Source organism: Urocampus carinirostris, chromosome 14 (genome assembly GCF_059441175.1).
Source record: "Urocampus carinirostris isolate Australia breed hairy pipefish chromosome 14, RoL_Ucar_1.0, whole genome shotgun sequence".
Classification (NCBI taxonomy): Eukaryota; Metazoa; Chordata; class Actinopteri; order Syngnathiformes; family Syngnathidae; genus Urocampus; species Urocampus carinirostris.
The window spans coordinates 19,815,225-19,842,112 of record NC_142362.1 but is presented as its reverse complement, the minus strand read 5'-3'; the positions used below and the strand labels follow the sequence as shown (position 1 = coordinate 19,842,112).

At 42.4% G+C, this 26,888-nt stretch overlaps 1 protein-coding gene across 5 annotated transcripts in view; it reads left to right on the top strand.

Moving 5' to 3' along the window:
• Positions 1 to 26,888, top strand: part of hecw2a (HECT, C2 and WW domain containing E3 ubiquitin protein ligase 2a) — a 33,890-nt gene that overhangs the window by 1,451 nt on the left and 5,551 nt on the right. Inside the window, exons 2-29 of one of the 5 annotated variants that reach the window (XM_088352419.1) lie at positions 5,585 to 6,067; positions 9,048 to 9,155; positions 9,227 to 9,321; positions 9,391 to 9,457; positions 9,544 to 9,713; positions 10,240 to 10,379; positions 10,456 to 10,556; positions 10,619 to 11,409; positions 11,502 to 11,772; positions 11,859 to 11,951; positions 12,414 to 12,564; positions 12,638 to 12,744; positions 12,826 to 12,950; positions 13,024 to 13,209; positions 14,206 to 14,340; positions 14,430 to 14,535; positions 14,607 to 14,703; positions 15,548 to 15,631; positions 16,627 to 16,712; positions 16,786 to 16,906; positions 19,185 to 19,298; positions 21,139 to 21,291; positions 21,365 to 21,463; positions 21,979 to 22,108; positions 23,770 to 23,916; positions 23,988 to 24,102; positions 25,892 to 25,977; positions 26,063 to 26,175. In XM_088352419.1, coding sequence (XP_088208545.1) covers positions 5,689 to 6,067; positions 9,048 to 9,155; positions 9,227 to 9,321; positions 9,391 to 9,457; positions 9,544 to 9,713; positions 10,240 to 10,379; positions 10,456 to 10,556; positions 10,619 to 11,409; positions 11,502 to 11,772; positions 11,859 to 11,951; positions 12,414 to 12,564; positions 12,638 to 12,744; positions 12,826 to 12,950; positions 13,024 to 13,209; positions 14,206 to 14,340; positions 14,430 to 14,535; positions 14,607 to 14,703; positions 15,548 to 15,631; positions 16,627 to 16,712; positions 16,786 to 16,906; positions 19,185 to 19,298; positions 21,139 to 21,291; positions 21,365 to 21,463; positions 21,979 to 22,108; positions 23,770 to 23,916; positions 23,988 to 24,102; positions 25,892 to 25,977; positions 26,063 to 26,175 — 4,370 coding nt within the window. In that variant the 5' untranslated portion in view covers positions 5,585 to 5,688. Of the gene's footprint in view, positions 1 to 5,584; positions 6,068 to 9,047; positions 9,156 to 9,226; positions 9,458 to 9,543; positions 9,714 to 10,239; positions 10,380 to 10,455; positions 10,557 to 10,618; positions 11,410 to 11,501; positions 11,773 to 11,858; positions 11,952 to 12,413; positions 12,565 to 12,637; positions 12,745 to 12,825; positions 12,951 to 13,023; positions 13,210 to 14,205; positions 14,341 to 14,411; positions 14,536 to 14,606; positions 14,704 to 15,547; positions 15,632 to 16,626; positions 16,713 to 16,785; positions 16,907 to 19,184; positions 19,299 to 21,138; positions 21,292 to 21,364; positions 21,464 to 21,978; positions 22,109 to 23,769; positions 23,917 to 23,987; positions 24,103 to 25,891; positions 25,978 to 26,062; positions 26,176 to 26,888 lie in introns of all 5 variants that reach the window. The other 4 variants (XM_088352418.1, XM_088352417.1, XM_088352416.1 and 1 more) reach the window with 4 other exon arrangements.

Below are 26,888 nucleotides of genomic sequence, written 5' to 3'. Positions count from 1 at the left end.
GAAAATAGATGGATGGATGGTTTTCTTCTATTGTTTCTTTTGACGTTTTGCCCTGACTGCCACTCATAACAGTGTGCACTTCTTTTAAGAAATCTACTTAAAGTAAGGTATCTTAAAAGTAGAAAACAATCCGATAAGTGTTTTATGGATGTGCCTTACAGCTTGGAAAATACAGTCACTTAAAACAATAAAAAATGTGCATTTTTATTTTTTTAGGTGCGCCTTTATAGTTTGAAAAATACAGTATACCGGTAATCAAACTGTGCCTCCCTCCCCCTGTCAACTGTGATTTTAATTATTTTTAGTCCTTATCACTAAAACATTATGGAAGCGTCTGTTATTTCATTCCAAATATTATGTCTTTTTTGGGCATGAAGTTATTCATGCACTTCCAGTTTTATTCCGAAAACCTTCTGCATTCCTGGAAATTGTATTAAACAAAAAACAAGTTTGATATTTCAAAGTAGAAGCGTAGCTTTTTTGGGTCAACATTGACTCAGAGTCACTAAGACGTCTACCAAAGGTCTAAAAGGAGATGTTTTTTAGACGTTCACATTTTGACGACTATATATATTCAAAACGGTCAGATACGATATTGGATCTTCATTCAGATGTCTTAATATAAATAATGTACTAGGTCGAGCTTGGTTTAACCACAAGTTCCAATGAGGTCTTGATTCAGATTTCTAAATGACATTGAAATGTAAAGTAAAAACTAGGTCCACCTTGGTCCAACAGACGTTCCTATCAGCTTTCGATTCAGATCTCTAATTGACAACCAAATATAAAGGAAAAACTAGGTCCACTTTGGTCCAACAGATGTTCCTATGAGGTATTGATTCAGATCTCTCGATCACATCCAAATATAAAGTAAAAACTAGGTCCACCTTGGTCCAACAGACGTTCCTATGAGGTATTGATTCAGATCTCTAGATCACATCCAAATGTAAAGTGATAACAAGGTCCACCTTGGTCCAACGGACGTTCCTATCAGGTCTCGATTCAGATCTCTAAATGACAACAGAATATAAAGTAAAAACTAGGTCCACTTTGGTCCAACAGATGTTCCTATGAGGTCTTGATTTAGATCTCTAAATGACATCCAAATGTAAAGTAAAAACTAGGTCCACCTTGGTCCAACAAACGTTCCTATCAGGTCTCGATTCAAATCTCTAAATGACAACCAAATATCAAGTAAAAACTAGGTCCACTTTGGTCCAACAGACGTCCCTATGAAGTTTTGATTCAGATCTCTAGACCACATCCAAATGTAAAGTAAAAACTAGGTCCACCTTGGTCCAACAGACGTTTCTATGAGGTCTTGATTCAGATCTCTAAATGACATCCAAATGAAAAGTAAAAACTAGGTCCACCTTGGTCCAACAGATGTTCCTATGAGGTCTCGATTCAGATTTCTAAAAGACATCCAAATGTAAAGTAATCAGGTACGTAATCAGGATACAAAAAATATAACTGTATTCCATTACAGTTACAGAAAAAAGACTTGAAGTCTGGTGTGCACTAGTATTAACTCTTTTTTTTTTTTCCTCATTAGCTTTGTTTACATTCGCCATGTACGATCGTGACATTCTCTCTCTCTGACTTCTCATTTATTACACATACACACGCAGCACACACAGGACATATTCCCTGACTACAAAACACGATTATATGACAAAAATATTTGCTAAACTAACAGAAAAGTGCCATGTAATTGAAATACAACAAACAAGACAATATAAACAAAACAGGAAATCTTGCTACAAAAACATATAATACACAGCCAGCCCCCCTCCCCAAATTACTGTATCTTCTTTACTTTATCTACAAAAATATATATATAATACAACTAGAAAAACAAAATCTCATTTTTGATGCGCTATAGTCAAGAAGAGACAGTATGAACAAATGAAATAACATGAAATGAAATTATAAATGCAATTTAATGCCTGGGATCATATGCCCTCTTTTATAGCACCCTTTCAAGCATCCATTCATTCTTTTTCATCCACCCATTCACAAGTATCTTACATTTACATAAACATAATGCACTCAGAAATGAATTGTATCTATTATAATTTTAATTACCGACACTTAACAGACACAGATTCCCAGAGTGTGTTGGGAATTTAGAACTTGAACACTTTTTGTGTTTGAAATGATATTGGGTTTTTGATGTGCTCTTAATATAAACCAAAACAAATCTTATCTTATCTCATCCCCCATGTGAAAGAACAAGTTTTATTTTAAACACTAAATTACGTGGTTAAAATGTATGCATCTTTTTGTTGGACTACAGGCAACTACCTGATCTAGGTTTCCTCGATTTCTTGATCGTTAATCTTAAACATCCATCCATTATCTGCACCACTTATCCTCAGTAGGGTCGCGGGGGTGCTGGAGCCCATCCCAGCTATCTTCGGGCAGTGGGCAGGGGACACCCTGAACTGGTTGCCAGCCAGTCGCAGGGCACACAGGGACAGACAATTCGCTCGCTCATTCACACTTAGGGACAATTTGGACCGGCTAATTAACCTAACATGCATGTTTTTGGAATGTGGGAGGAAACCCAAGTGCCCGGAGGAAACCCACGTAAACACGGGGAGAACCTGCAAACTCCACACAGGAGGTTTGATCTCATGACCTCAGAACTGTGCCGCCGTGCCACCCTTATCTTAAACATAATTTTGTAATTTTATTCGTATTTAGTTCATTTGGTCTTTTATTAGCATATTTGGTATTGGACTAATCCAAAATAAATAAATAAAAAAATCAAATTATGTTACTTTAATGTTATTCAGATTACATTGCTAAATACGTTTTTCAACAGGTAATTAGTAACTGTATCGGATAACCTTTTTACAGTAACCCTCCCAACCCTGGTTGTCTGTCAGGTGAAAATCCACCCTAAATTGTAATGGAACAGTAAAACCCCCTTTGTTAAATTAATTTACAATTTCTGATCCTTATCAATGACAACTATTTAAGTCAGTGTCATTTTTTCGGATTAAAGAAGGCCGAATTCACTTCAACGTCTACTACAAATGTAAGAGCAAACTTTATTTGAGTTCATATTTAGATCAATATATCCAATATCTGCTCCGCTTATCCTCAGTAGGGTCGTGGGCATGCTGGAGCCCATCCTACCTGTCTTCGGGCAGTGAGCAGGGGACACCCTGAACCGGTTGCCAGACAGTTGCAGGGCACACAGTGACAGACATCTCACTCGCTCATTCACACCTAGGGACAATTTCAGGGGACACAGAGAAACAGAGAGATAGAGACAAATAAAAGGAGAAAAGAGACAGAGAGAGAGACAACACAAAGAGAGAGAAGGAAAAAGAGAGAAGAAAGAGAGAGAGAGAGAGAGAGAGAGAGAGAGAGAGAGAGAAAAGAGTGTTATGTGAAATAAATGAAATTTTCTCGACCTACAACGCGCTAACCACTCAACCACCATGCTGCCGAACTAAGGTATGTCTCTTTTAAATCCCGACTAATGCTAATTTCAGTGTCTAGTCAAGTGCAGACATTCGTATGAGGTCTGGATTTCGACGTTTTACAAACAGAACTTAGTTACCGCATTTTCTGGACTATAAAGCGCATCAGATTATAAGGCGCTCCATTCAAAAATAGTCTTTTGTGAAATATTTTCACTTATAAGGCACGCAAAATTAACACTACATAAAGAATTGTAGGTTGCATTAAAAAAAGCCACAAATTAAAAGTATTTCACAGGACATAAACATCATGAAATCTTGTTCATAAATGGTATCAATTAGTCTTTCGTTGTAACTATGCCTTTCCAATTTGTAGTTTTCATCGTACAGAAAACACAGTTGAATAATATTTGGTTGTCTAAATTCGGGCTAAAATAGACCAATGATAGGCAGTTAAATTTTGTCCAGTTGTTGACGTCCTCTAAAACGTTTTAGGGTTTTAAGCTTTTGCGTGGGTTTTCATTTCTCAGTCTGGTTTCCAAACAGAACGAGACTTTGAATTCAGATTTGGTCTTTTAAAGTTTAAACCCGCATTTGGATTTTCGGTTTCGGGATTATGTTAGTTAGTGCTTCTGCACCAATGGTAGGATTCCAAATTAGCGCCACAAAGTAAGGTTTCAGGCATTAAAGTATGTTTTTAAGACTGGATTTGGATTTTTAGTTTCAGGTCTATAGGTTATCGACTGGGCGTAAAACTCCGGATTCCAAATTAGGCAAATTAGGGTCTCCACAATGAGGATTCAAGCTTCAAAATAAGGTTCTCAAGCCTGGATTTTGATTTTTGGTTTCAAGCTTTTATGACTGCATCCGGCCAATGTCCAAATTACTTTCCCAAAATGACGATTCAAGCTTCAAAGTAGTTTTTTAAGACCGGATTTGTATTTTTCTTTTGAGGTCTTTAGGTTATTGATTGGGCGTAAAACTCCCATTTCCAAATTAGGCCAATTAGGGTTCCCAAAATGAGGATTCAAGCTTCAGAATAGGGTTTCAAGCCTTGATTTGGATTTTCGGTTTTAAGCTGCACAGTTCTCACTTCAGTCTAGATTCCATAACAGGGTCTCAAGATGAGGATTCAGGATCTTAATACTTCAGTGGAATAGTGTAAACAGACCAATTCCTGAATGCCAGGTTTGGGTTAACAGAAGATCACAGCAGCATAAGAGATTATTTTTGCGTTTTAAATTCTAGAAACTTGACCATCTCGAGTTGGAAAATGTCCCGATTTGTCCAGACGTCATTCCTTGCCAGGAAACAAACAAGCGTCCTTTTCTGACACTCAGACAAACAAGCGCAAAGTCGAAATCGGCGCCGTCGTAAGTCACGACAGACTATTTTGCTCGTAAAAGTTATGACGGAGAAGGGTCGCGTCCTCAAATCGTGTCTTTGTTTTCTTCCTTTTCAACTGGGGTCGATTTTCAGTAGAAGGTCGAATAATCGTGATTGGACGGCTGTCCTCAAAAACGTTTTTAACCTTACATGAAGTTCACCTGCATGAAAACAACCGAGCTATTTTTAGAAGGCCACAACAATCAAACCCTTCTGGCCTCGTCCCAGAAACAATCGGTAATCCGCGATGGGACGGAGATTAAGTGTGGAATCGCTCTAGATTGAAAATGTTTCCAGAGTCGATGGTTTGTGGTTTTTCTGCTCTGAGAGTTCAGCTTTGGTTTTCTGCCACAAAACCAAAGTCCAAAAGGTCCTGCAGTGGGTGTTCTTTTAGTTTTCCTGAGTCTGAAAAGTCCAATAGGTCCTGCAGTATGTGTTTTTGTAGTTTTCTTGAGGTTAAAGATAGATCTTTGGTTTTCTGCCAAAAAAACAAAGTACAATAGGTCCTGCAGTAGGTGTTTTTGTAGTTTTCATGAGTCTGAAAGTTGAGCGTCCAATAAGAGTGTTCTTGTACTTTTCTTGAGTCTGAACATTTCTTCCAGAACACCAAGGTCCAATAGGTCCTGCAGAAGGTGTTCTTGTAGTTTTCCCGTATCTAAAAAAATTGAGCTTTGGTTTCTGCCAGAAAACCAAAGTCCAATCAGACCTGTTGTAGGTGTTTTTGTAGTTTTCCTGAATCCGTTCTCTGTTCTCGTCTCCAGGTGCTAATAGACTAACCTTCTGGAACACCTGAGACCTTCCTCTATCACCATGCGAGAAGTTGTTAGCTTCCGAGTTCCCGGCTAGACCGGATCATTCTTTCAAGATGCGTCCGTCCCTTGCTACAGCTGTCCTCCCGGCCAGGACCCGGGGCCACCAGGCTCCCAACCTGTCGGTGGGGGGCCGCGAGCACCTGTCAGCCCCTCGGAGGCGGAGCCCCAACCTGCGCCACACCCTCAGTCCGGAGAACTTGCGTGCCCTGGCGGAGAGAGGCGGGGCCTCGCTGGACACCGTTTCGGTGGCCGGCAGCGCAATCAGCCTGCCCCGAGCCAACAGCGATACAGACTTGGTAAGCTCCCAGACCAGGTCTTCGCTGACCGCGTCTACTTTGGACTTTACACTGAACCGGGGACAGACGCTGGTGATTTCCTGGGACATCAAGGAGGAGGTGGATGCCACCGACTGGATCGGTCTCTACCATATCGGTAAGAGAAAGGGACCCTATTTGTGTAGTCACTTATTTCAGGGGACCTTATTGAAGTCCTTGGCAATCAGAGACAGTTCAACTGGTTTCCAGAGGAACTGTCTCCTGACTCATCGATGCAAAGTATCGTAGTTATTTCTTGTCCGTCCGTGATCATACTGATCCAGTGATCCCTTTCTCCACTTCAGTATTTGTCAGCATAACATTAGCAAAGGACAGTCGGATGAGCATTCCATAAAGACAAAATGCTCAACTCTTGCTAGTACCGTAATTAGGTTGAGGGGTGAGCAAGAGCTTCTCCCAGCTTTCATCATATACTTCAATTCCAGTTGAAAAAAAACATCATCCACTGCATCCTGAAATATGTAAGACGTCCTAAGTGAAATAGAAGTGTTCTAGCTACCATGCAAACTAAGCTAGCATATTTGTTTCCCCCAACTGTAATCAAAAACTTGCAAGGAGGAAGGAGTGAGTGCTGAACAAGACTGTCGGGCTCTTAGTCTTTCTGACGAGGCTGAAAAGTAATACTTGAGTAAGACAAGCAAGACGGTGCACTCGTCTCCAAAGGTCATAGTACTGGTTGCTGGTTAAGATTGAGGGTTTGAAATATCAGGCTTTGGTTTTAGTTTCATTTCTTTAGCCTGTGAAAGCAGAATTTCCGCTTCACTTGTGTAGTGCATTGTGATGCTTGGCAAAAAATGGGAAGATGCCCTCCGGACATGCTGGCTAGGAATTTAAACTAGGGTTTGGGACTCACTAGAATAGAATAGAAAAGAATAGAAAAGAATAGAAAAGAATAGAATAGAATTGTCTTTTTTGTCATTGATATCAACGTTGTGAAACATTAATTGCAACAATGCATGCAACAAAAACATGGCACTCCAGAGTAAAACATGTAATTTATTTTAATTTCAAATTCAGGATTTTAAATTGAGATAAGGGTTTAAAAATAAAGCTTGGGCCTCATATTAGCGTTTTTACCTTAATTCAGTGATTCAAACTGGAGTCTGGGCCTCATTTTAGGGTTTCAAACTAATTTTAAGGTTTCAAACGCGGGTTTAAAACTATGGTTTGGGATTCGTTATAGTTTTAAACAAATTGTGGTTTTAAACTGGGGTTGGGCTTCAGATTAGGATTTTGAAGCAATTTATTAATTCTAACTAGGGTTTCAAACTCTGGGTTGGGCCTCATGTTAGGGCTTTGAACTGAATTTAGGCTTTCAATCTCAGGTTTTAACTTATGTTCATCGTCTCATATTAGGCCTTTAAATCATATTTAGGGTTTAAAACTAGGGCTTGGGCCTCACATGAAGGTTTTAACTGAATTTAGTGCTTCAAACTAGGATTTAACTCGGAAAAATGGCACACTGTGGTAAAGAGTTTCTCAGGAATTTTATATAGTTGTTATTGCTTACCCCATTTGTGGGCCGTCCCCTAAGACAAAACAGGCAATCTGTTTTGGTTTAAGATACCCTACCTCTTTAGGTCATCAAGAGTTAGGATTTCACACCCTGAAAGCAGACTAGAAGACTGCATTGGTCAGTAGGGGTGCCGAGAGTCTGAGATCTCATTTGGGAATGAATTTTGGGGAAATTTCTGCTCAGTAGAGAATATGACACATGTTTAGTTTCCAATAATAATCAGTACATCATTAAAACTTACGTGTAACAAATTTTCAAGCCTGCTGGTGATAAAAATATATTCTGGTTAAAAGGGATCAAAGACACTATCGGGTACCATTGAATTTGGTGATATTGATTTAAAGGAAGCAGCACTTCATTACCTTGACCAAGGTCTTAACACCAGCCTCATTTCTTGACTAAGCAAACATTCAATGACACCTTCCCCTTTAGGGTCCGCATTGATTCCAGAATTGAACTATGTCAGCAAGTTCAACTCTTGCTCACTTTTTGTGTGTATCGCCTCTGCAAAGAAACACAAATGGTTTAGAACAGTAGAAGTATAGAAGGGGCCTGGCATATGCAGTAACATTACTCTGTTCTGAAGTGGGGGTGTATAGCGGAATATATATATATATATATATATATATATATATATATATATATATAATGTGTGTACATTTATATATGTATATACATTTTTATATGAACACATTGAAAAACACAGGAAACGTAGTAAAATCATTTATAAATCTACAAAATTGATAAAATACAAAACGATGATAACCTTTTTATGCTCAACAATAGCAAGCAATAGCAAGTCAATAACACAGAATTCACAAAAAATATATATTGATAAATCACAAGAGAACAAATGTGTCTCGGAGGGAACCACCGGTTGATTGGTAGGGTTTTGGCCCCATTCATTCACTCCCAAGAGCCATTTCGTTAGCGAACAACACAAGTGGAATGCTGTCAAAACTCAGCCCTCATTTGCCTTTTCTTTCAGCACCCTAGTTAGACTATATTCGTAATCGCTATCTAGCTATACTGTAGTCGCTATTTTGAATGGTGACATTTTCCGAAAAGACGTAACATCACATAAACAATTCTGAGGAGAAAGGTGAAAATCCTTGAGTACTTCTGCAAACGTGAGTGCATTGCGTGTCCTCTTCTATGCATGCCTGACAGTTGTGGAGCATTCACTATGGAGGATCAAGTGGCATACAAGTCGCATTTAGTTGGAAATGTGAACTTTCTTAAGAAAACATCGACTTTCACCCAAGAAATCGGAATTGAGCATAATGCTCTGCAGTGTGAACTTAGCCTTAGAGATGTAAATTGTCCTATGCATAAACACTGCAAAGTTTTGGTTGTTGATGTGGTATAGTGGGGTAAATGCCTACAAAGGGGCCAAAACACATCTCATTCAACACTTCAAAGTAAAACGTGTTAAGGCAGGGACGCCATTTCTCAGGGGCCTATTGTAAGTATTTTTGAAGCTGTTAGACCATTCAAACGATTAGTGGCTAGTCAGCAGGCAAGGAGTCAACCAGTCTCAGGTCTGGTACTGTTCCTCCAGATGAAACCAGTCCGTCCAATGTGTGGGACTGCAAAAACCGAGGGGTGAACGGCACCCAAAAGGGCCAGATCGTCTGGAGGCTGGAGGCGGGGCCTTACTTCATGGAACGTACGTAAAAGGAATAATTTGGGGTTCGTGAATGAGAATCTAAAACTCGTCTTGGTTTTGCCATCGCACAGCTGAGACCAAGATCTGTTTCAAGTACTACCACGGTGTGAGCGGGGCCCTGAGAGCAACTACACCCTGCATCACTGTGAAAAATACAGCAGTCTTGGTATGTGACCCACCCCAAAATACCTTAATACCAAGAGCAATACTTTTGAACAATCTGAACCTTTTCCAGGTTGAAGGCCTTGCAGAGCAGGTTGGCGTAGAACACCCTCGGAAACTGATTAGCTTCACATTGACAGGTTAGACCACATCAGGTTTTCTTGCGTTTCAGGACAAAGGGCCAGTTGATGGTCCAGAGGTTTTACCACCAGACATCTTCTTTCAGATCTTCGTGCCACGGGCCTAAAAAAAGGCATGTTCTTCCATCCGGACCCATACCTGAAGATGTCCATCCACCCTGGGAAGAGAAGCGTCTTCCCTGTGTTCAGCCACCACGGCCAAGAACGTCGCTCGGCCATCATTGCCAACACCGTTAATCCGGTTTGGCACGGAGAGGTCGCTATGCTCTAATCCTCAGATTTTAGCTCTAACAGACCCCAACGACCACAAGTTCTAAATTGAATTTTATGTTCATGATAACGCTGAACTTCTGAATTTACCCCTTAAACTTTTCTGTCAGCCATAACTTTGCCTTTGAGCATAAATCTTGTACCATTCATATATCCCTCAACCATACAATGGTACCCTTTAACCCTAATCTCTAAACCCTAACCCTAGCCTCTAATCCCTAAACGCTAATCTTTCCCCTAAACTTGTAATCCCTCGCCCTTAACCGCTAAACCCTTACCTATTACCCTTTACCTATTAATGCTACCCCATAAACCCAGTTTTTTTTGTGTGTAAATCCTAACTTTTAACATTCAAACCATTACCCATCGCCCTTTACCTATTAACGCAAGCCCATAAACCTTAATCTTTACCACTGACGTGTAAACCCTAACCCTTAACCTCTACCCCTGTATAATTTGACATAACCCAACTCCAATCCTAACCTTAACCCGCAACAACTGTCTCTTTTCAGAAATATACATTTGTGGCCTTGATGACGGATATCCTGTACATTGAGGTGAAGGACAAGTTTGCCAAAAGTCGGCCCATCATCAAGCGCTTCCTCGGACAGTTGACCATCCCTGTGCAGCGGCTGATTGAGAAAATACCCGGGTAGGTGATGGCCTACCTGACAACTGTTGCAAATCTAGGGAATCCTGAGTAAACCAAAGCCATCTGTATGATTCAGAGTCCAGCCCGTGACTTTTCCCCTGTGCCGGCGTCTACCCACGGAGCATGTCAGCGGACAGCTGCAGTTCAAAGTCGAGCTCACCTCCACTGGATCTGATGGTAAGACGTAACATGAAGAAAAAGGCCCTCAAAGACCTAAATGTCTTGTGCCCCCTGGCCAGGTGCCTCGCCAGATTCTATCATGAGCCTCTCCGCCTTTAACGGTGCTCCAGGGACACCTTCGGATGACGAGGACCTTCCTCATCCTCTTCCAGGAGTAGTTTCCACCGGGCCCTCCCCCACAGGGTCGCACAGTCCTCATGGGACGTGGGGAGGAGGGGCAGCGGCCGCCTACCCAGACAAGGAACTGCTCCTCCTCAGAGCCGGGGCCAGGTTTTTGGAGGGGCGCCAGTTGTTCCAAAGGTCTCTCAGTGAGGGTTTGGACGCCATCGAGGCCCCCAAGGGTCCTGGTGAAAGACCGTTGGGTGCCGCCTCACCAAAACTGCGCTCCAGCTTCCCCACACACTCGCGGCTCAGCGACATGTTGCACATTGACTCTGACGAGGACGAGGATAGGTCTGGGTTTGCAGAGATCTCCCCCATGCCGCTGTCCCCGCTGCTACTCAACGGGAACCCTCCTGATATTGGCGAAGACGAGCCATCCCCTGAGATGCAGCTATTTCCAGAACCGTCTGAAGGGGAAGAACCAGATACAGTCCAAGTGGCCCCAGAGATGGAAGCCACTCAGGAGCAGGACAACCTGGATCCTGATGTATTTTCGGAGGCGGAAGAAGCGGAGTTTGCCGAGGCCCCTTCCCAAAATGCATTGCTCGACGGCGGGGAAGCCCCCGAGATAGGACAAGGACCCAATGAGGAGCCTTCGTCAGAGATGGACACGTGCTCAATGGCAACAGCCCCGCAGACCCTTGCTTCGTCCTCGGATAGTTGTCCAGTCACCTTAACTGCGACTGCGGTGAGTCTGAGCTCGTCTTTGATCTCTGTTCTCACGATCCCTTTCGTTGTGCTCCGCACAAGTTCAAAACTCTCTGATAACTGAACCCTTAGGAAGCAGAAGAAGGAGCCGACACGGCAATCGACCCAGGGGGACAAGCGACGGGCGGAGTCCGACTGTCCACTCCACCTGAAGATCGTGAGGGTGTCCAGCTAGGAGAAAATGCCTTGGCTCCGGAGTCCGAGGAGAAAGTTCAGAAGAAGCTGAGTCTGCAGGCGATGGGCGGCAGTGTTCAGGAAACGGACGGTGATGAGGGAAAGGCACCCGAGGAGGCAGGCTCCGCCGATTCAGAGCAAGTAAACACAGAAACTGACGGAGAAGAAGGTATGGCGACATCTAGTTTCTCAAACTTCAGTCACATCCAATGCCTACAGGAACATAACTGAATGGCTTTTGTTTGTCCTTACCAGGTATGCCTGTGAATGGTCATCCTGTCCGCTCACTTCCCTCTGTCCGGAATGATATTCATCGCTACCAACGAGTGGACGAGCCTCTGCCACCAAGTAAGTATTTAGAATAGAAGTTTTTCAATTATTTAGTGTCATTTTCTTCTAATTGACCCAAAATGCTCATTGGACTTCCTACTACAATTGGTTTGCCCAACCAATTTGAAGTTTTAGCCAGTTTTACAAGCTTTGCTACCATGGTTCATACGCTGCAGTCTACACACCCAGCCCACTTCGGCCCCTCCCGCAGGTGGTGAGCCAGCTCTGTATTAGGGGTCCACAAAAGGGACAAACAAAAGTATTTATAAGCCCCGAGAATCTCTTGAACAGTAGTCGCCATTTTTCTGAGCGACAAAGTTTTGCTATGCGTTACAATAAACTGCACTACCAGAGACTCCTTTGTTGCTTTGTCCTAATATTTTGAGGTCGGGTTGAAGTGTGGAGAAGTGTGGAAAATCAGCGATCTAGTCTTTTTTTGCCTTCAGTGAACAGGAGCTTCTAAACCTTCTCTCCTGACAGACTGGGAAGCCCGTATCGACAGCCACGGCAGAATTTTTTTCGTAGACCACGTGAATAGAACAACCACTTGGCAGCGGCCCACCGGACCTCCAGCACCGCAGGGCCTGACCAGGTCCAACTCCATCCAGCAGATGGAACAACTCAACCGCAGGTGTGTGTCGACTGAACATTTAAATGATTTCTGTCATAAGATACAAATCTCATTTGAGCGTTTTTCCAATCAGATACCAGAGCATCCGAAGAACCATTACTAACAGCGACAGGGCGGAAGAAAGCACTGCTGACCTGCTCCCTGAGCCGGAAGCTGAACTAATTCCTCACTCCATCTCCGGTCTGTTTGAGCACAACCGTCAGACATCCAGCTGTCTCCTGATGATCAAGTAACCCCTGCTGGTCTTCGGTCTCCTCGTAGAATATCGCAGAGACAGCATAGTTGCGCCGTCCAACCCTCGGTCCCGTCTTTCGTTGCTGCTCCAGTCGCCCAGCGCCAAGTTTCTGTGCAGTCCTGACTTCTTTACTGTGCTGCATTCTAACCCCGTCAGTGTCGTCCGTCTTGATTTGTTTCCAGTTCTTCTTTAGATTTATTAACGTTTTTGTGGGTTTTGTCTAGAGTGCCTATCGCCTGTTTACGAGCAACACCTGCCTGAAGCACATGATCAGCAAGGTGCGGCGGGATGCTCACTACTTCGAACGCTACCAGCACAACCGAGACCTGGTCACCTTCCTCAACATGTTCTCCAACAAGCAGCTGGAGCTTCCTCGGGGATGGGAAATGAAACACGACCATACCGGAAAGGTGGGTGACCAATGACTTTATTATAACATAGTGTTAGCTTGTTTTGCTAATTTCATTTTCCCTCTTAAAGTTCTGGAAGAAAGAGAATTCTCATTACTTGATAAGGTTTGGGTCTGGAGCGTAATACACTTAGTCCAAAACCTTATGAAGAACGTTTTTGGGATGAGAAGGGTGGGAACAAGCAACAAAAAAAATCCAGAAAAAGTCATGGGTAGGAGAGTCATTATACAAGAGAACAAAGTCTGGAGGAACTTACGGCTGGCAGAGCTCAAAGAGCCAGAGGCCTGGTTGACTGGAAGCGAAAAGGGGGGATTGGATGCAGGTGTGCACAGTTAAGCCACTCTCCCCAGGTTGGCCTCCTCTTGTGGAAGGTGGCATGCCAGATCCTGTGGCACCCTAATCTTATTTTGGGCCATTTCCTTTAAGTCTGACACCATTTTTTTTCATTAGTCTCATGAAAAAAGTTCCAGGGTTTCTTTGTGGACCTCACATCATTTGACTGTGTAGCTGGACCACTTACAACCATTAGCAAACACTCCTGATACAAAGTATTATTTTCTTGTTGCTAGCTTTGTGTTATCTTGGTGTTAGCTTATCATCAGCTGCAGACCTTCGAAGTACATAAAGAATAAAAAATAACACAAACCAACTAAATGTACGAAGGCGAATGTTTTTACAAATTCAAATTAAAAAAAAAAGGATGAGTAAAATCTCCATCTTGGAGTAGAGCGTCCTTAGCCAGAGCTGTACTATTTGAACGTCAGAAACTTTTGCTTGCGCTCAAAATGAAAGTGATCCTCTGAAGCAAAGCCGTTTCACTCGTTATTTTCAACTTTTTATTTATATCTGAATCACATTTTGTCCAGAAATAAGGTCTTATTCATCTCTTCATATTAGTTCTAAATGTTTAAAAATGAAACTGTTTCCTCTTCACTCAAAGTCAGGATGGTTTGAGACTATTTTGCTACTTTTGGCGGTTTTTGATTACGTCTCCAGCCATTCTTCGTGGATCACAACTGTCGCTCCACCACCTTCATCGACCCTCGGCTTCCCCTGCAGAGTTCTCGCTCTACTGGGCTCCTGGCCCATCGCCAGCACCTGAGCCGCCAACGCAGCCACAGCGCCGGCGAGGTGAGTCCCAGGCTGGTCAAAACCAAGACCCGAGGGTGAGAACCAAGACCCGACCCCCCTCCCACCTTCAGCTTCTGCTGGCCCCTCAGGTGGCCGATGACTCCCGGCAAAACAACCCGCCCGCTGGACCCAGGAACTCCAGCACCTTCAGCGGATCCAGCCGCTCCGGGCAGTACCACGATGTGGTACCTGTGGGTATGTAGGAGGCCGGCAGCGACTGATCATGTGAGGACGAGCGTCCAATCATAATTTTTGTGTTTCTGTAGCCTACAATGAGAAGATCGTGGCTTTCCTTCGGCAACCCAACGTCCTGGAGGTCCTGCAGGAACGACAACCGGAGCTGGCCAGGAACAACTCGCTCAAGTGCGTCTTGTTGGCATCCTATCAGCGTGTCTCAATGCCGTTTCATCTGTGTTTCATCGGTGTTTCGTTCACATTTCGTCAGCACCGTTTCTTTGGCGTTTCGTCGCCATTTTGCCAGTATCCCGTCAACATTTCGCCAACGTCAGCATTTTGTGAACATCTTGTCTCTGTTTCTTTCATCTCGTTGCCATAACATTGCCGTATTGTCAGTATCTCATCGCCGTTTGGTCGGACCCCTCATTACAATTTAATTGACCTTTCGGTGCCATGTTGTTTCCGTTTCGTCTGTGTTTTGTTGGCGTCAGGTTGCCGTTTTGTTACCGTTTTTTTGCAGTTTCTTGGGGATCTTGTTTTTTGGGGGCTTGTCGTTGCAGTCTTGTCGGCATTTTGTTAGCAAGTTGTCACCATCTCGTCTGTGTTTCGTCACCATCTCATTGCTGTGTCATCGGCGTCTTGTCTGTGTTTCTTCTGCGTTTTGTTAGCGTACAGTCGGCGTCTCGTCACTATCTCGACAGTGCTTGGTCGCCGTTTCGTCAGCCTCTCGTTTTATTGCCATTTCTTCTGCGTTTCTTCCACGTCTTGTCATTGTTTTGTGTTTCATCACCGCTGCGTCACCGTTTATTTGGGGTCTGGTCGCCATTTCGTCAGCATCTGGTCAACATCCTGTCGCCGTTTTGTCGGCATCTCGTGGCCATTTTGACAGGGTCTCGTCACCATTTCGTCAGTGTCTTGTAGCAGTTTTATGTGTCTTGTCTGCGCCTCTTTGGCATTTCATCAGGGTATAATCACCGTCTTGTTTTGTGGGGTCCTTCTCCAGCTAACCTTTGACCTGTTTCACCTCCAGGGAGAAGGTGCAGTTCATTCGCAGCGAGGGTGCCGCGGGGCTGGCCAGGCTCTCCGGAGATGCCGACCTAGTCATGCTGCTAAGGTCAGAAGCACTTTCTAACACCTTAACGTTCCAACGTAGCCCTGTCACCAGTCACTGAAAAATGTCATGTCAAATAGCATTGGAAAGCTTAAACTCTTGGGATTCAAGACATGATTTTCAAAATATACTCATCACAGAAACATCACGGTCAGTCTGAAACAGGATATCCGAAAACTATAAAAACAGGATAGCTCACCCAAAGGTGCTGGGAACTTCTACTCATGACACAAATATGGTGTGGTTACATACACCAAAATCCAGTGACTCCAATCATATAGAATATTTACTACCTAACACACAATAATGCTGTAAGATAAAAAAGAAAAAAGATCTGCCTGCAAGCATTCCTGCATCGTTTGAAAATCTTTATTGTAATCCGTCTGTTTGGCTCCATTACTCCCCTTTAAAAATAAACAGACCCGTCAGACTATTTTAATACTTCCGTTAGCCTCTGACCTTTCTATTAACACCACTCTTGGCCAATTACAAGCTTTTTTCACCAGCCTTAGCCTGTGACTACCTATGAGGGCCTGTATTGAAAAAAAATGTCATGACCAATTCGGCTTTAAAAATCATTCGTTCCCAACTTAATTTTTACGTGTGATTATTACGCGCGAGCGTGCACAATCAGTGATTGTCGTATGGAAAGAGAAATCCAACATTTAAACATTTTTCACTCCATTTATAAATTTGCCAAAGTAAAATGCACAAATGCAAAGTGTCTGTGCGGGTTTCCTCCGGGCACCCCGGTTCCCTCCACATTACAAAAACATGCATGTCAGGTTAATTGGCTGGTCCAAATTGTCCCTAGGTGTGAATGAGCAAATGAGCTTTGTGCCTTGTGATTGGCTAGCAACCAGTTCACCATGTCCCCTGCCCACTGCTCGAAGATAGGTGGGATGTGCTCCAGCACTTCCGCGACCCTACTGAGGATAAGCGGCACAGAAAATGGATGAATGGAAGTGTAAAGGTATTGTTGATGTTGTTTTCTACAGCTTATTTGAGGAAGAAGTGATGTCGTATGTTCCGCAATTGCTCCACCCGAACTACAACTTGTGCTCGTCTCCTCAGAGTTCGCCAGGCAAGACCAGACCCCATTAAAACACATCTTATGTTTTTTTTCATCTTCTGAACACATTTTTATTTTCCGTCAGGCACGCAACGGGCCAACGCTCGGGCCCCTGCGCCCTACAAGCGAGATTTTGAAGCCAAGCTGAGGAATTTTTATCGGAAACTGGAGACCAAAGGATACGGCCAGGGACCCGGGAAAGTCAAGTACGTTACGGTCACATTTGAATTAGAGATGCAACGTAACTGTCTTTCCCTAAGGATACTGATAAATCATAACACACACACACTATCCAATTAGTTTTAGATGTGTCTTCATTTTAGTTTATGGTCATAAAGACCTTGTACAGCTTCGGTTAACACGTCTGCAAAAAGTGGTATGTTTACCAACCGATTGATCAATGCCAGTTTTGTAGTTCAGTATTAACTGTAATTGCAATATATTGTTGTACATTTTGCAGAAAGTGTATCCATCTATGGGTGTGTGCATGATTAGCAACTATGACACTTCTAAACATATTTAGGTGCTCAATACTCACACATGTCTTGGATATGAAAATACATCAATCATATTAATCAAGTGACATGATCTTAACTGTCTTCATTAATAGTTATTTTAAATCAAAATAGATTTACAAATGCTACATTGGGTGACTGCAACGTTTGACAGATTACAGCAGTAGATATGCACGCTACGCTTTGCGTACGTCTAATATGGAAATGGGTTGAGAAAAGACATGACCAAGTCGTGCTATTTCTACAGATAATCAAAATACATTCTTATGAGGAACATATATGCTGCAAATCTTGGCTGAGCTCTCCAGTGCCTCGCACGCATTACGGCAAGGTAGAGAGGAAACACGACCAAGTTATGCTATTTCTACATAAAATTATAAAATATTCTTTTGAGTAACATAAATGCTGCAAATCTTGGCTGAGCTCTCCAGTGCCTTGCATGCATTACAGTGAAGTAGAGAGGTGACACGACAAAGTTGTGCTATTTCTACAGAAAATCTAAATATATTCTTATGAGGAACATAAATGCTGCAAATCTTGGCTGAGGTCTCCAGTGCCTTGCACGCATTATGGTGAGGTAGAGAGGGGACACGACCAAGTTGTGCAGTTTCTACATAAGATCAAAATATATTCTTATGAGGAACATAAATGCTGCAAATCTTGGCTGAGCTCCCCAGTGCCTCACATGCATTACGGCAAGGTAGAGAGGAAACACGGTCAATTTGTCCTGTTGCTACAGAAAATTATAATATATTCTTATGAGAAACATAAATGCTGCAAATTCTGGCTTAGCTCTCCAATACCTTGCATGCATTATGGCGAGGTAGAGAGGAGACATGACCAAGTTGTGCTGTTTCTACTGAAAATTAAAATATATTCTTATGAGGAACATGAATGCCGCAAATCTTGGCTCAGTTCTCCAGTGCATCACACTCATTACGCCGAGGTAGAGAGAAGACCCGACCAAGTTGTGTGGCTACTTCTGCAGAAAATCAAAATATATTCTGACATATAAGATATATTCTTGAAATATTTCTAAAAAGTCAAGGTATCCAGTGGCTCGCGCACATTGAAAAAAGGTGGAGAGGAGACTCAACAATGTTTTGCTACTACTTCTATAGAAAATCCGAATACATTCCATTGAGGAACATACTTTTTAAAAAAATCTTATTTCAGGCAAGCTCTCAAGTGCGTCACACACATTACGCATCGGTAGAAAGGAAACGTGTCCAATATGTGTTACTACTTCTATAGAAAATTTAAAAAAAAAACATTCCAATGAGGAACATAAATGCTTACAATTTGATTTGGGTCAGGCTCACCAGTGCCTCGCTTACATTAGGAAGATATAGAGAGGAGACACAACCAAGTTTTGTGTCTACTTATTTTACAGAATTTTAAAATATATTGAAATGAGGAACGCAAATGCATGGAATATTTCTAACAACAAAAGTTTCCCAGTGCCTCACACAAATCATGCAGAGGTAATGAGGAGTCACAACCATGTTGTGCTACTCCTTCTGTAGAATATCAAAACATATCCTGATGAGGCAAAAACTGCTTGGAATCTTTCTAACAAACAATTTTTCCAGTGCCTCGTGCACATTAAGGAGAGGAGACACAACCAAGTTGGGCTACTACTTCTGTAGAATATCAAAATATACTTTGAGGAAATAAATGTTAAATATTTCTAACGAACCATGCTCTCCAATGCCTCACACAAATTATGAAGAGGTGGGGAGGAGATACAACCAACTTATACAATTACTTCTACTACATAATTGGTTGTTTTGCGTTCGCTATCGATTTGATCATTATCACACATCCCTAAATCAAATATAACTTTACTACATAGAATACGCTGCTAATTTATGATGCAATCCATTAAATGATTGAGTGACTAGTCTATGATTTTCCCACATGCTTTTGTTTTAATATAAGCACTAAAATGACGTTTCCTGCCCCTCAGGCTGATTATTCGTCGGGACCACCTCCTGGAGGACGCCTTCAACCAAATCATGTGCTACTCGAGAAAAGATCTGCAGAGAAGCAAACTTTACGTCAGCTTTGTGGGCGAGGATGGGTGAGGTCTTGGGCGAGGGAGGGTCACTCCATGGCTAACTTTTGATACAGTGGTACCTTTTCATACTATCTTACTTTGTTCAAGTATCTTGCTCGTAGCTTCAATTGTTCTTGCCAATTTACCCGATATGAAATCATTAAAAACTAATTGGTGGATTCCCGTCCTCTCAAAGTCTTCCAAGTGTACCCTAAATAGCTATTATTGGATTTAAATATCAAAATGTACCGTTTACCAAATTGTTCGAATCAGTTGTCTGACTCCATTAACCAAACACAACCTACATTCACTCAACAATTTATGCACGCTCGTTTCTTGATGGAAAAGACGAACAACAAAACCGACATTTTCACACGGGGGCAGATTTAATTTCATTAGCAAATTAACTAAGTGTACTCCATCGAAAATGGCCGAATTAGTGTCGTTGGAGTCTCTGGGAAGCCTTTTTCTGAAGTTCTCTCGCTTTTTCTCTCGGCCCACGTCTTTCCGCAAGATGGTGTGCCGGCTCCTCCCATGGGCGTGCCAATGAAGCCCAACGTGAGCTTCACAATCTCAGAGACGAGCGTCCTGATGTCTGTGGTTCCTCAAAACAATGGAGAGCGTTTCTCAAAACAATGCCTGCCGTCCTCCGTCATCAGGGCCTTTCTGCGTCTGGATGTGCTGATTATCTTATCAGCCTTACGTCCCGTTCCTGCCATTCCTGTAAACAATATTTCCTACCAGGGTGCCCTGAACTTTCACTGCTCATCGAATAAAGGCACAGTCAGTAAATAACTACAGCATTAAACTCAATAAATTTAACTTGTTTTCGATCGTATAAAATCCTTTATAGTAAAATGTATAAAATCCTTCACTATAAAACATCTTTCTTAGCACTAAAAACACGTCAAAAAAGTAATAAACGTAAAAAATACCGTAAATAAGAGGATATTTGAGGTATAAACTGTGAGTTTATTATGAGCACTTACAATGGAGGTTGACGCTATAATAACGGTGTACGCGTGGTGTGGAAGGAAGGGGAGTTGGGCATACCTGTCAATTTATACATTTTCCGTGTATATATTTTTTTTTATTATTTCAAATTGTGTACGCTGCATAACAATTTTACCAGGATTTTTTTTTAAAGATCGATTTTGACTTCCCCTTTAAGGGTCTAACCATAATGGTCACTGGTAGCAGACAACAACGTCATCGTAGATTGATAACATTGTCACGGTACTCCACAGAGTCTGTCTTGCTGTGAGTAAATAGGTGCCTCGTTGTGTTTGTAGGGTTATTATTGCTTAGTAAGGAGAATTGCAACCTATAACTCATTCAAATGTTGACGTCCAACCACCACGCTAATGACATCAAACCTGTCGATGGTAAAGCATAGTTAAAGGGTTTTGTTGTTTGAAATATCTTTAATAAAAAATCAAGGGACAATTAAAATGTTGTTACAGGATAGATAACAATGTTTATTAACTCGTTCAGTACAATGAACAAGTTAACAAGGGAAACAATTAGCTGTGGTTGACCGGTATGAGATCAAGAGACTGTTGGTGATACAAAAGTACTTACGGTACACTTAAAAGTTACTGCAACTTTAAATGAAGGTACACAAAAACTTAGGACAGCACAATTTATTTTTTGCCTGTAGTAGTTTGTATGCCCTAACTGGACCATCTGATGCTGGCTATGAGCGGTCTCTAGTGTCTCTGGGAATGCTCGTGACCTGAATTTTCCGTTGTATGCCAAATACGATTTTTCTTCAAAATAGAACTCGTCTATCGAAATTCTCGTGTTTCGATGTGTACGTATAAAGAGGTGCCACTGTATATTTTATATTTTCTTTTTCTTTCAGGCTGGACTACAGCGGTCCCTCCCGAGAGTTCTTCTTCCTGGTTTCCCGAGAACTTTTCAACCCTTATTACGGCCTCTTCGAGTACTCGGCCAATGACACGTACACCGTCCAGATCAGCCCCATGTCGGCTTTTGTGGACAACCACCACGAGTGGTAATTTTTAAGTTTTACTTTGGCGGGGCTTTTTTGGGGAGATAGTTGTTTGAAGATGTGTTTTTGTGTGAAGGTTTCGTTTTAGCGGACGTATTCTGGGTCTGGCCCTGGTTCATCAGTACCTGCTTGATGCTTTCTTCACTCGGCCTTTCTACAAGGGCCTCCTGCGAATGTGAGGGATGCTCTTTCTCTTGCTCTCTCTGTTGTTTTCTCTCTCTCTTACTCCCTCTATCGCTCTTTCTCTCTCTCTCTCTATCTCTCTCTCTGTGTTTCAGTAACTCCTCCTCATTCACACTGTTCTCTATTTTTATTGTTCCCTCCTCCACGCTCTCTCCTTTCTATAAATCTTTTACTTCCCACTCTCTGTCTATCTCCTTCCCTTTTCTTGGTCTCAATCCCTTTTCTCTCTCTCTCTCTTTCTTTCTCTCTCTCTCAAAAACTCTCCTATCTTCTCTCCTCTGTCTCTCTAACTCCCTTCTTCTTTCCTCTTTCTCTCTCTCCTGCCTTACTTTCTCTCACTTCCTTACTGGCTTAACTCTCCCTTCTTCTCTCCTCTTTCTCGCTCTCTCTCCCTCTAAATATGTATAATATATAAACATCCATTTATCTTTATTCTGTAGGAATTATAAGCTTTTTACTCTAGCCTAACATGACTTATGGTGATGCTTCCTCCCGTTGCCATGGCAGCCCGTGCGATCTGAGCGATTTGGAGTTCCTGGACGAGGAGTTCCACCAGAGTTTACAGTGGATGAAGGACAACGATATCGAGGACATGTTAGACCTCACCTTTACTGTCAACGAAGAAGTCTTCGGACAGGTCTATATGTAGCACCACACAGAATTACTTTTAAAGATGAAAGTACAGTAGACCCCCTGTATACGGTGACCCTACCTTAACAACTATACGGTGTGGAATAATATATTTTCTCAGTACCTTTTTTACTGCATTTTCTGCACTATATTAATATCTGCAAAAAACAGCTTCACATGCCCCACGCCCCTTGTTTTTTTTAACTGTACTTTGTTATTTATGTATGTATTAATATCACTTTTCTATATTCTGTGTACAGCGAACTTGGATGATCTGAAAGGCGCTTCTAATTAAAAAACATATGAAATATTATTTTTATTTTTACATCACATGATTTAGTCGCCCAAAAACAAGTTAAGATGTGTATCTACCGTTGGTCGACATTATATAAGCAGCTGGTCTGCTATTGGTTTCCGTCACTCAACACGAAAACGCTATTACCTGAACTTCCTCCCACAATTCCTTTCCTTCTCTTCATTTGTTTCACAATCCCGTATGCTTTTTGAAAAACTTTGAGCGACACAATACACTAATTATGTACTGTATTTATTGGCTATGGGTCTCAAGGCTTGGAGTGATGCTAAAGGGGGTAGCAAAAGCATGATAACCCTGGAGAAGAAGCTTGCGATAATGAAGAAATATGAGGAGTTGTACGACTGGCACCAATCGATGACTCAAACTATTATCAAAAATAAGGCAGTGATTAAAGCAAGGAAATCTTCTAAAGGGCATGACAGTCTTTGCAAGTGGAAGTGTCCTTTTTAATCTGACATATCCGGCCATTATTTGCATCCATCCGCTACTCCTATCGACCAGTCATGTCACACCAAAGATAACAACATTTCATTTTTCCTTTACTTGTATTTTTAGAATCTTTAAATCAAATGCATGTATTTTACATACAAGTAGTATTTCCTATATAGAATTTTGTTATTTGAATGTTTTTATCTGGAGCACTGATGGGGTTTAGAAGGCATTAGCTAATTAGCATAGGCCTCTATCTGTCATGGACCAGGAACGGATACGGGACCCAGTAGCGTTCATTTACTCAGTTTTATTGATAAGGGGGAGAGAAGGGCTTGCTTCCACGATCCGAGGATCGACGGACAAGTGTAGCAGAAGACGCGAAAGTGACAATTATGGGTCTGGCGAGGAGGGTCGAAAACAGGCAGGATTTACAAGTCGTGTAGCCGAGTCTGAAGAGAAAGGGTTCTGTCAAGTTCGGAAACGAGGTCCGCAACGGGAGGCAGGCAGGTAACGGGGCAAAACAGTTCGGATAACAGGCAGGCAGAAGGGGGCAGAGTCAGGTCCGGAAACAGGTTGGCAACGAGGATCAGGCAGGGAAAAGCCGGTCAGACTCTGTGTCTGACATAAGGGCTTACTGAGCTGGAGGCAACAGTTCGCATAACGATCTGACGGCTTCCTCTTGGATTCCTCTTGGGTTTAAAAGGAGTACATCAGCCAATCAGCTGTCCGTGCTGTTGGCGCCAGTTAGCAGTCCCAGTTTCTCTGAATCGGCAATCATGACACTATGCCTCCCCTTAATATTGTATCCCGGTGGCTCTACTGTGCTATCAATACCTTGAATGTTTTTTAGTTCAAAATAAAACGGTAACTGCTGTTAAAGACTCAAAATCGTAATGTTCTACTTTGAAATGACACGGTAGATCACGGAGCGAGAGCTGAAGCCGGGCGGGGCGGGTATCCCCGTGTCAGAGAAGAACAAGAAAGAATACATCGAGCAAATGGTCAAGTGGCGCATCGAGAGAGGCGTGGCCCAGCAGACCGAGAGCCTGGTCCGAGGATTCTACGAGGTAAAAGTCAAAGATGCTCGAATTGTTTCCGAGGATTCACTCTCACCCCATTCCACCGATCGTTGTTTCAGGTGGTGGACGTGCGACTGGTATCCGTGTTCGACGCCAGGGAACTGGAGCTTGTCATCGCCGGCACGGCCGAGATCGACTTAGCCGATTGGAGGAACAACACGGAGTACAGAGGAGGTACGTAGGAAGGAATAACCAGAGGTTATACAGAATTTATTCAAGTAAATGTACTGTTACTTCAGAGTAATATTACTCAAGTAGATAAAAGTAGTAAAAGTAGTCATCCAAATACCTACTTGAGTAAAAGTAAATAAGTGCTTGGTGAAAAGGTGAAAAAAAAATACTGAAGTACTGAGTAACTGTAGTAAGATTGTATTTATTGATTTTTTTAAAAACAACCAATCAGATCATCAAATTATCAAAGTCCATCCAATCAACAACAAATACAATACATTTAATTTAAAAATACATTAAAATAATCAACGTAAATTCAAGCCTTTTAATAAACAATAAAATAAAGATAGTATAAGCTGAGAATGTTTAAGGGGGGATAGAATTTTCTCAGCCAATTTTATGACACAGTCTTTAATAAATTCCCCTCTGTGAAATGTTTGCGCTGCTTGACGATCAGTATTGTGACCTCCTAGCTCGCCTTTGTAGGATTGTCATTCGACTCGCGGTGTTTTGGGGTTTCTCTCCACCGAAAGGGGTGCCAAGGAAGCAAAATCAGTGTTACTACTCTTGCTGAAGGTTTGATTTCCTTTATTGAATCCACCAACAGCATTCAGCCATTCAGACAGTCCGGGTAGGTTATAAAACTAAAATACAATAATCATAAATTATTCTACTTTCATTTCAAGTACCAAATAAACAATAAACCAAATTAAATGATATATATTTTAAAGCAACCTCCTGTGTGGGTTCAAATCCAGCTACCGGACTTCCTGTGCGGAGTTTGTATGTTCTCCCCGTGCTTGCGTGGGTTTCCTCCGGGCACTCCGGTTTCCTCCCACATTCCAAAGACATGCATTTCAGGTGGATTGGCCGGTCCAAATTGTTCCTAGATGTGAATGAGCGAGCGAGTTGTCTGTCCCTGTGTGCCCTGCAATTGGCTGGCAACCAGTTTAAGTGGTCCCCTGCCCACTGCCCAAAGATTGCTGGGATGGGCTCCAGCAACCCCGCGACCCTACTGAGGACAAGCGGTGCAGCTAATGAGATGAGATGAGAACTACAATACCCATAATTCACCGCACCATGAAAGTGTGGTCATGTGACCGGGCCAAGTCTAAACATTTGCGAACTGCGAAGCTCAACTAAAACAGCGATCGCAAAGACAGCAATATCAATCCGCTTAAAGAAACAACCACAGGTGCTCACAGAAATAATAACAACAGTCAAACTCGAGCAAAATGAAGGAGGACTTACTGGCGGCGTTTCGCATCGCCTGACACACGCTGCCGATTTAGGGTCCTCTTGACTCGAGCTCCAATGCACATTAACGTGCGCGCTCCCGTTTTAAATCCTGGAAGCAGTTGTTTCCGATTTCGGTGAAAAAAATACTCCAATTTCCAATTGTCCTGGCAACAGTGGCCCTCACAGTCAACCTTCCTTTTTTATATACAGTCGCCATGTCAGAAATGGGGACGGTGGCCGAAGGGCTACTGGCACCATCCGGTGAAATTTTTGTACACATTCATTTTATACTGCCAGCAACAATAATGGTGGTCCACATATTATTAATTTTATGACAGAGGACTTGGGCGAGTATAAATTTCATCACAGGCTGTATCTGGCCCGCAGCCTGGACTTTGGACATCCCTGGGTTAAGTGATGCAATGCCTTTTACAGCCATCCATATTATTGTGTACATTTTTCTGATATAAGAGCAAAAAAGACCTTGTTGTCGAAAAGACAAAATCTGTCTTTGTAATTCCTGTGACATTCCCTCTTTTTCATGATGCGTTAGGTTACCATGACAACCACTTGGTCATCCGCTGGTTCTGGGCTGCGGTGGAGAGGTTCAACAACGAGCAGAGGCTGCGACTGCTGCAGGTATTGCGCATGCGCCAACGCTGACACCTGCTGGCCATCGACTGGTACTGCCTCCATTCAAAACAAAAACAATATTTTGTTGTAGTTTGTGACCGGCACGTCAAGTATTCCTTACGAGGGCTTCGCTTCGCTGCGCGGGAGTAACGGACCTCGCCGCTTTTGTGTGGAGAAGTGGGGTAAAATCACTTCTTTGCCAAGGTGGGTGACAAGAACAAAAAAACAGGAGAGAATTGAACGGTTTAATAACCTACGACATCTCAGCCAAAGCTGGAGGCAAAACAATACTTGCACTGGTCGGAAGACAGAGGAAAAGAAAGCTGTCATGTGCACTGCAAACTTGAGCATTTTTGACGAGTGCCTCGGTCCAAACTTTTCGCTTGATTGCATTTAACCACAACTCTCTTATTCGATCAGGATCCCAGTTTGCTGCGTTCCCTTTGCATTTCATCTTAGGTTTTTTCCTCAGATACTGGCACACAAGCACACAACGTGACAACATTTTAGAATCATCGAGTTTTTTTTGCCTATCTTTACTAAAATGTATTGTCTTGTAGAGTTTATTACTGTGCATTTGTAAACCAAAGCCTGGTTTCTTCAGTGTTTTGACAAGCACGGAGTATTTTATTGCCTCCAGCTTTGACTGGGACGTCACATGTGAATTAGACTATGAAAGGGTCTATACACAAAATGAAACCGTTTTTTCACGGTTATCATTAGGTGCGTATTTTATGTTGCTGTTGTTGATGTTTTGTATTTTAAAGGTATTCATTATGTTGTTTTTCCTTTACAAGGTATGTATACCTTTTTTCGTAATTTCAAAAGGTACATACAATTTTTGCATTAGTTATAAGGTATGTACGTTTTTGCGTTTACTGTAAGGTATGTACCTTTTTTACAATATTTTTTTACAT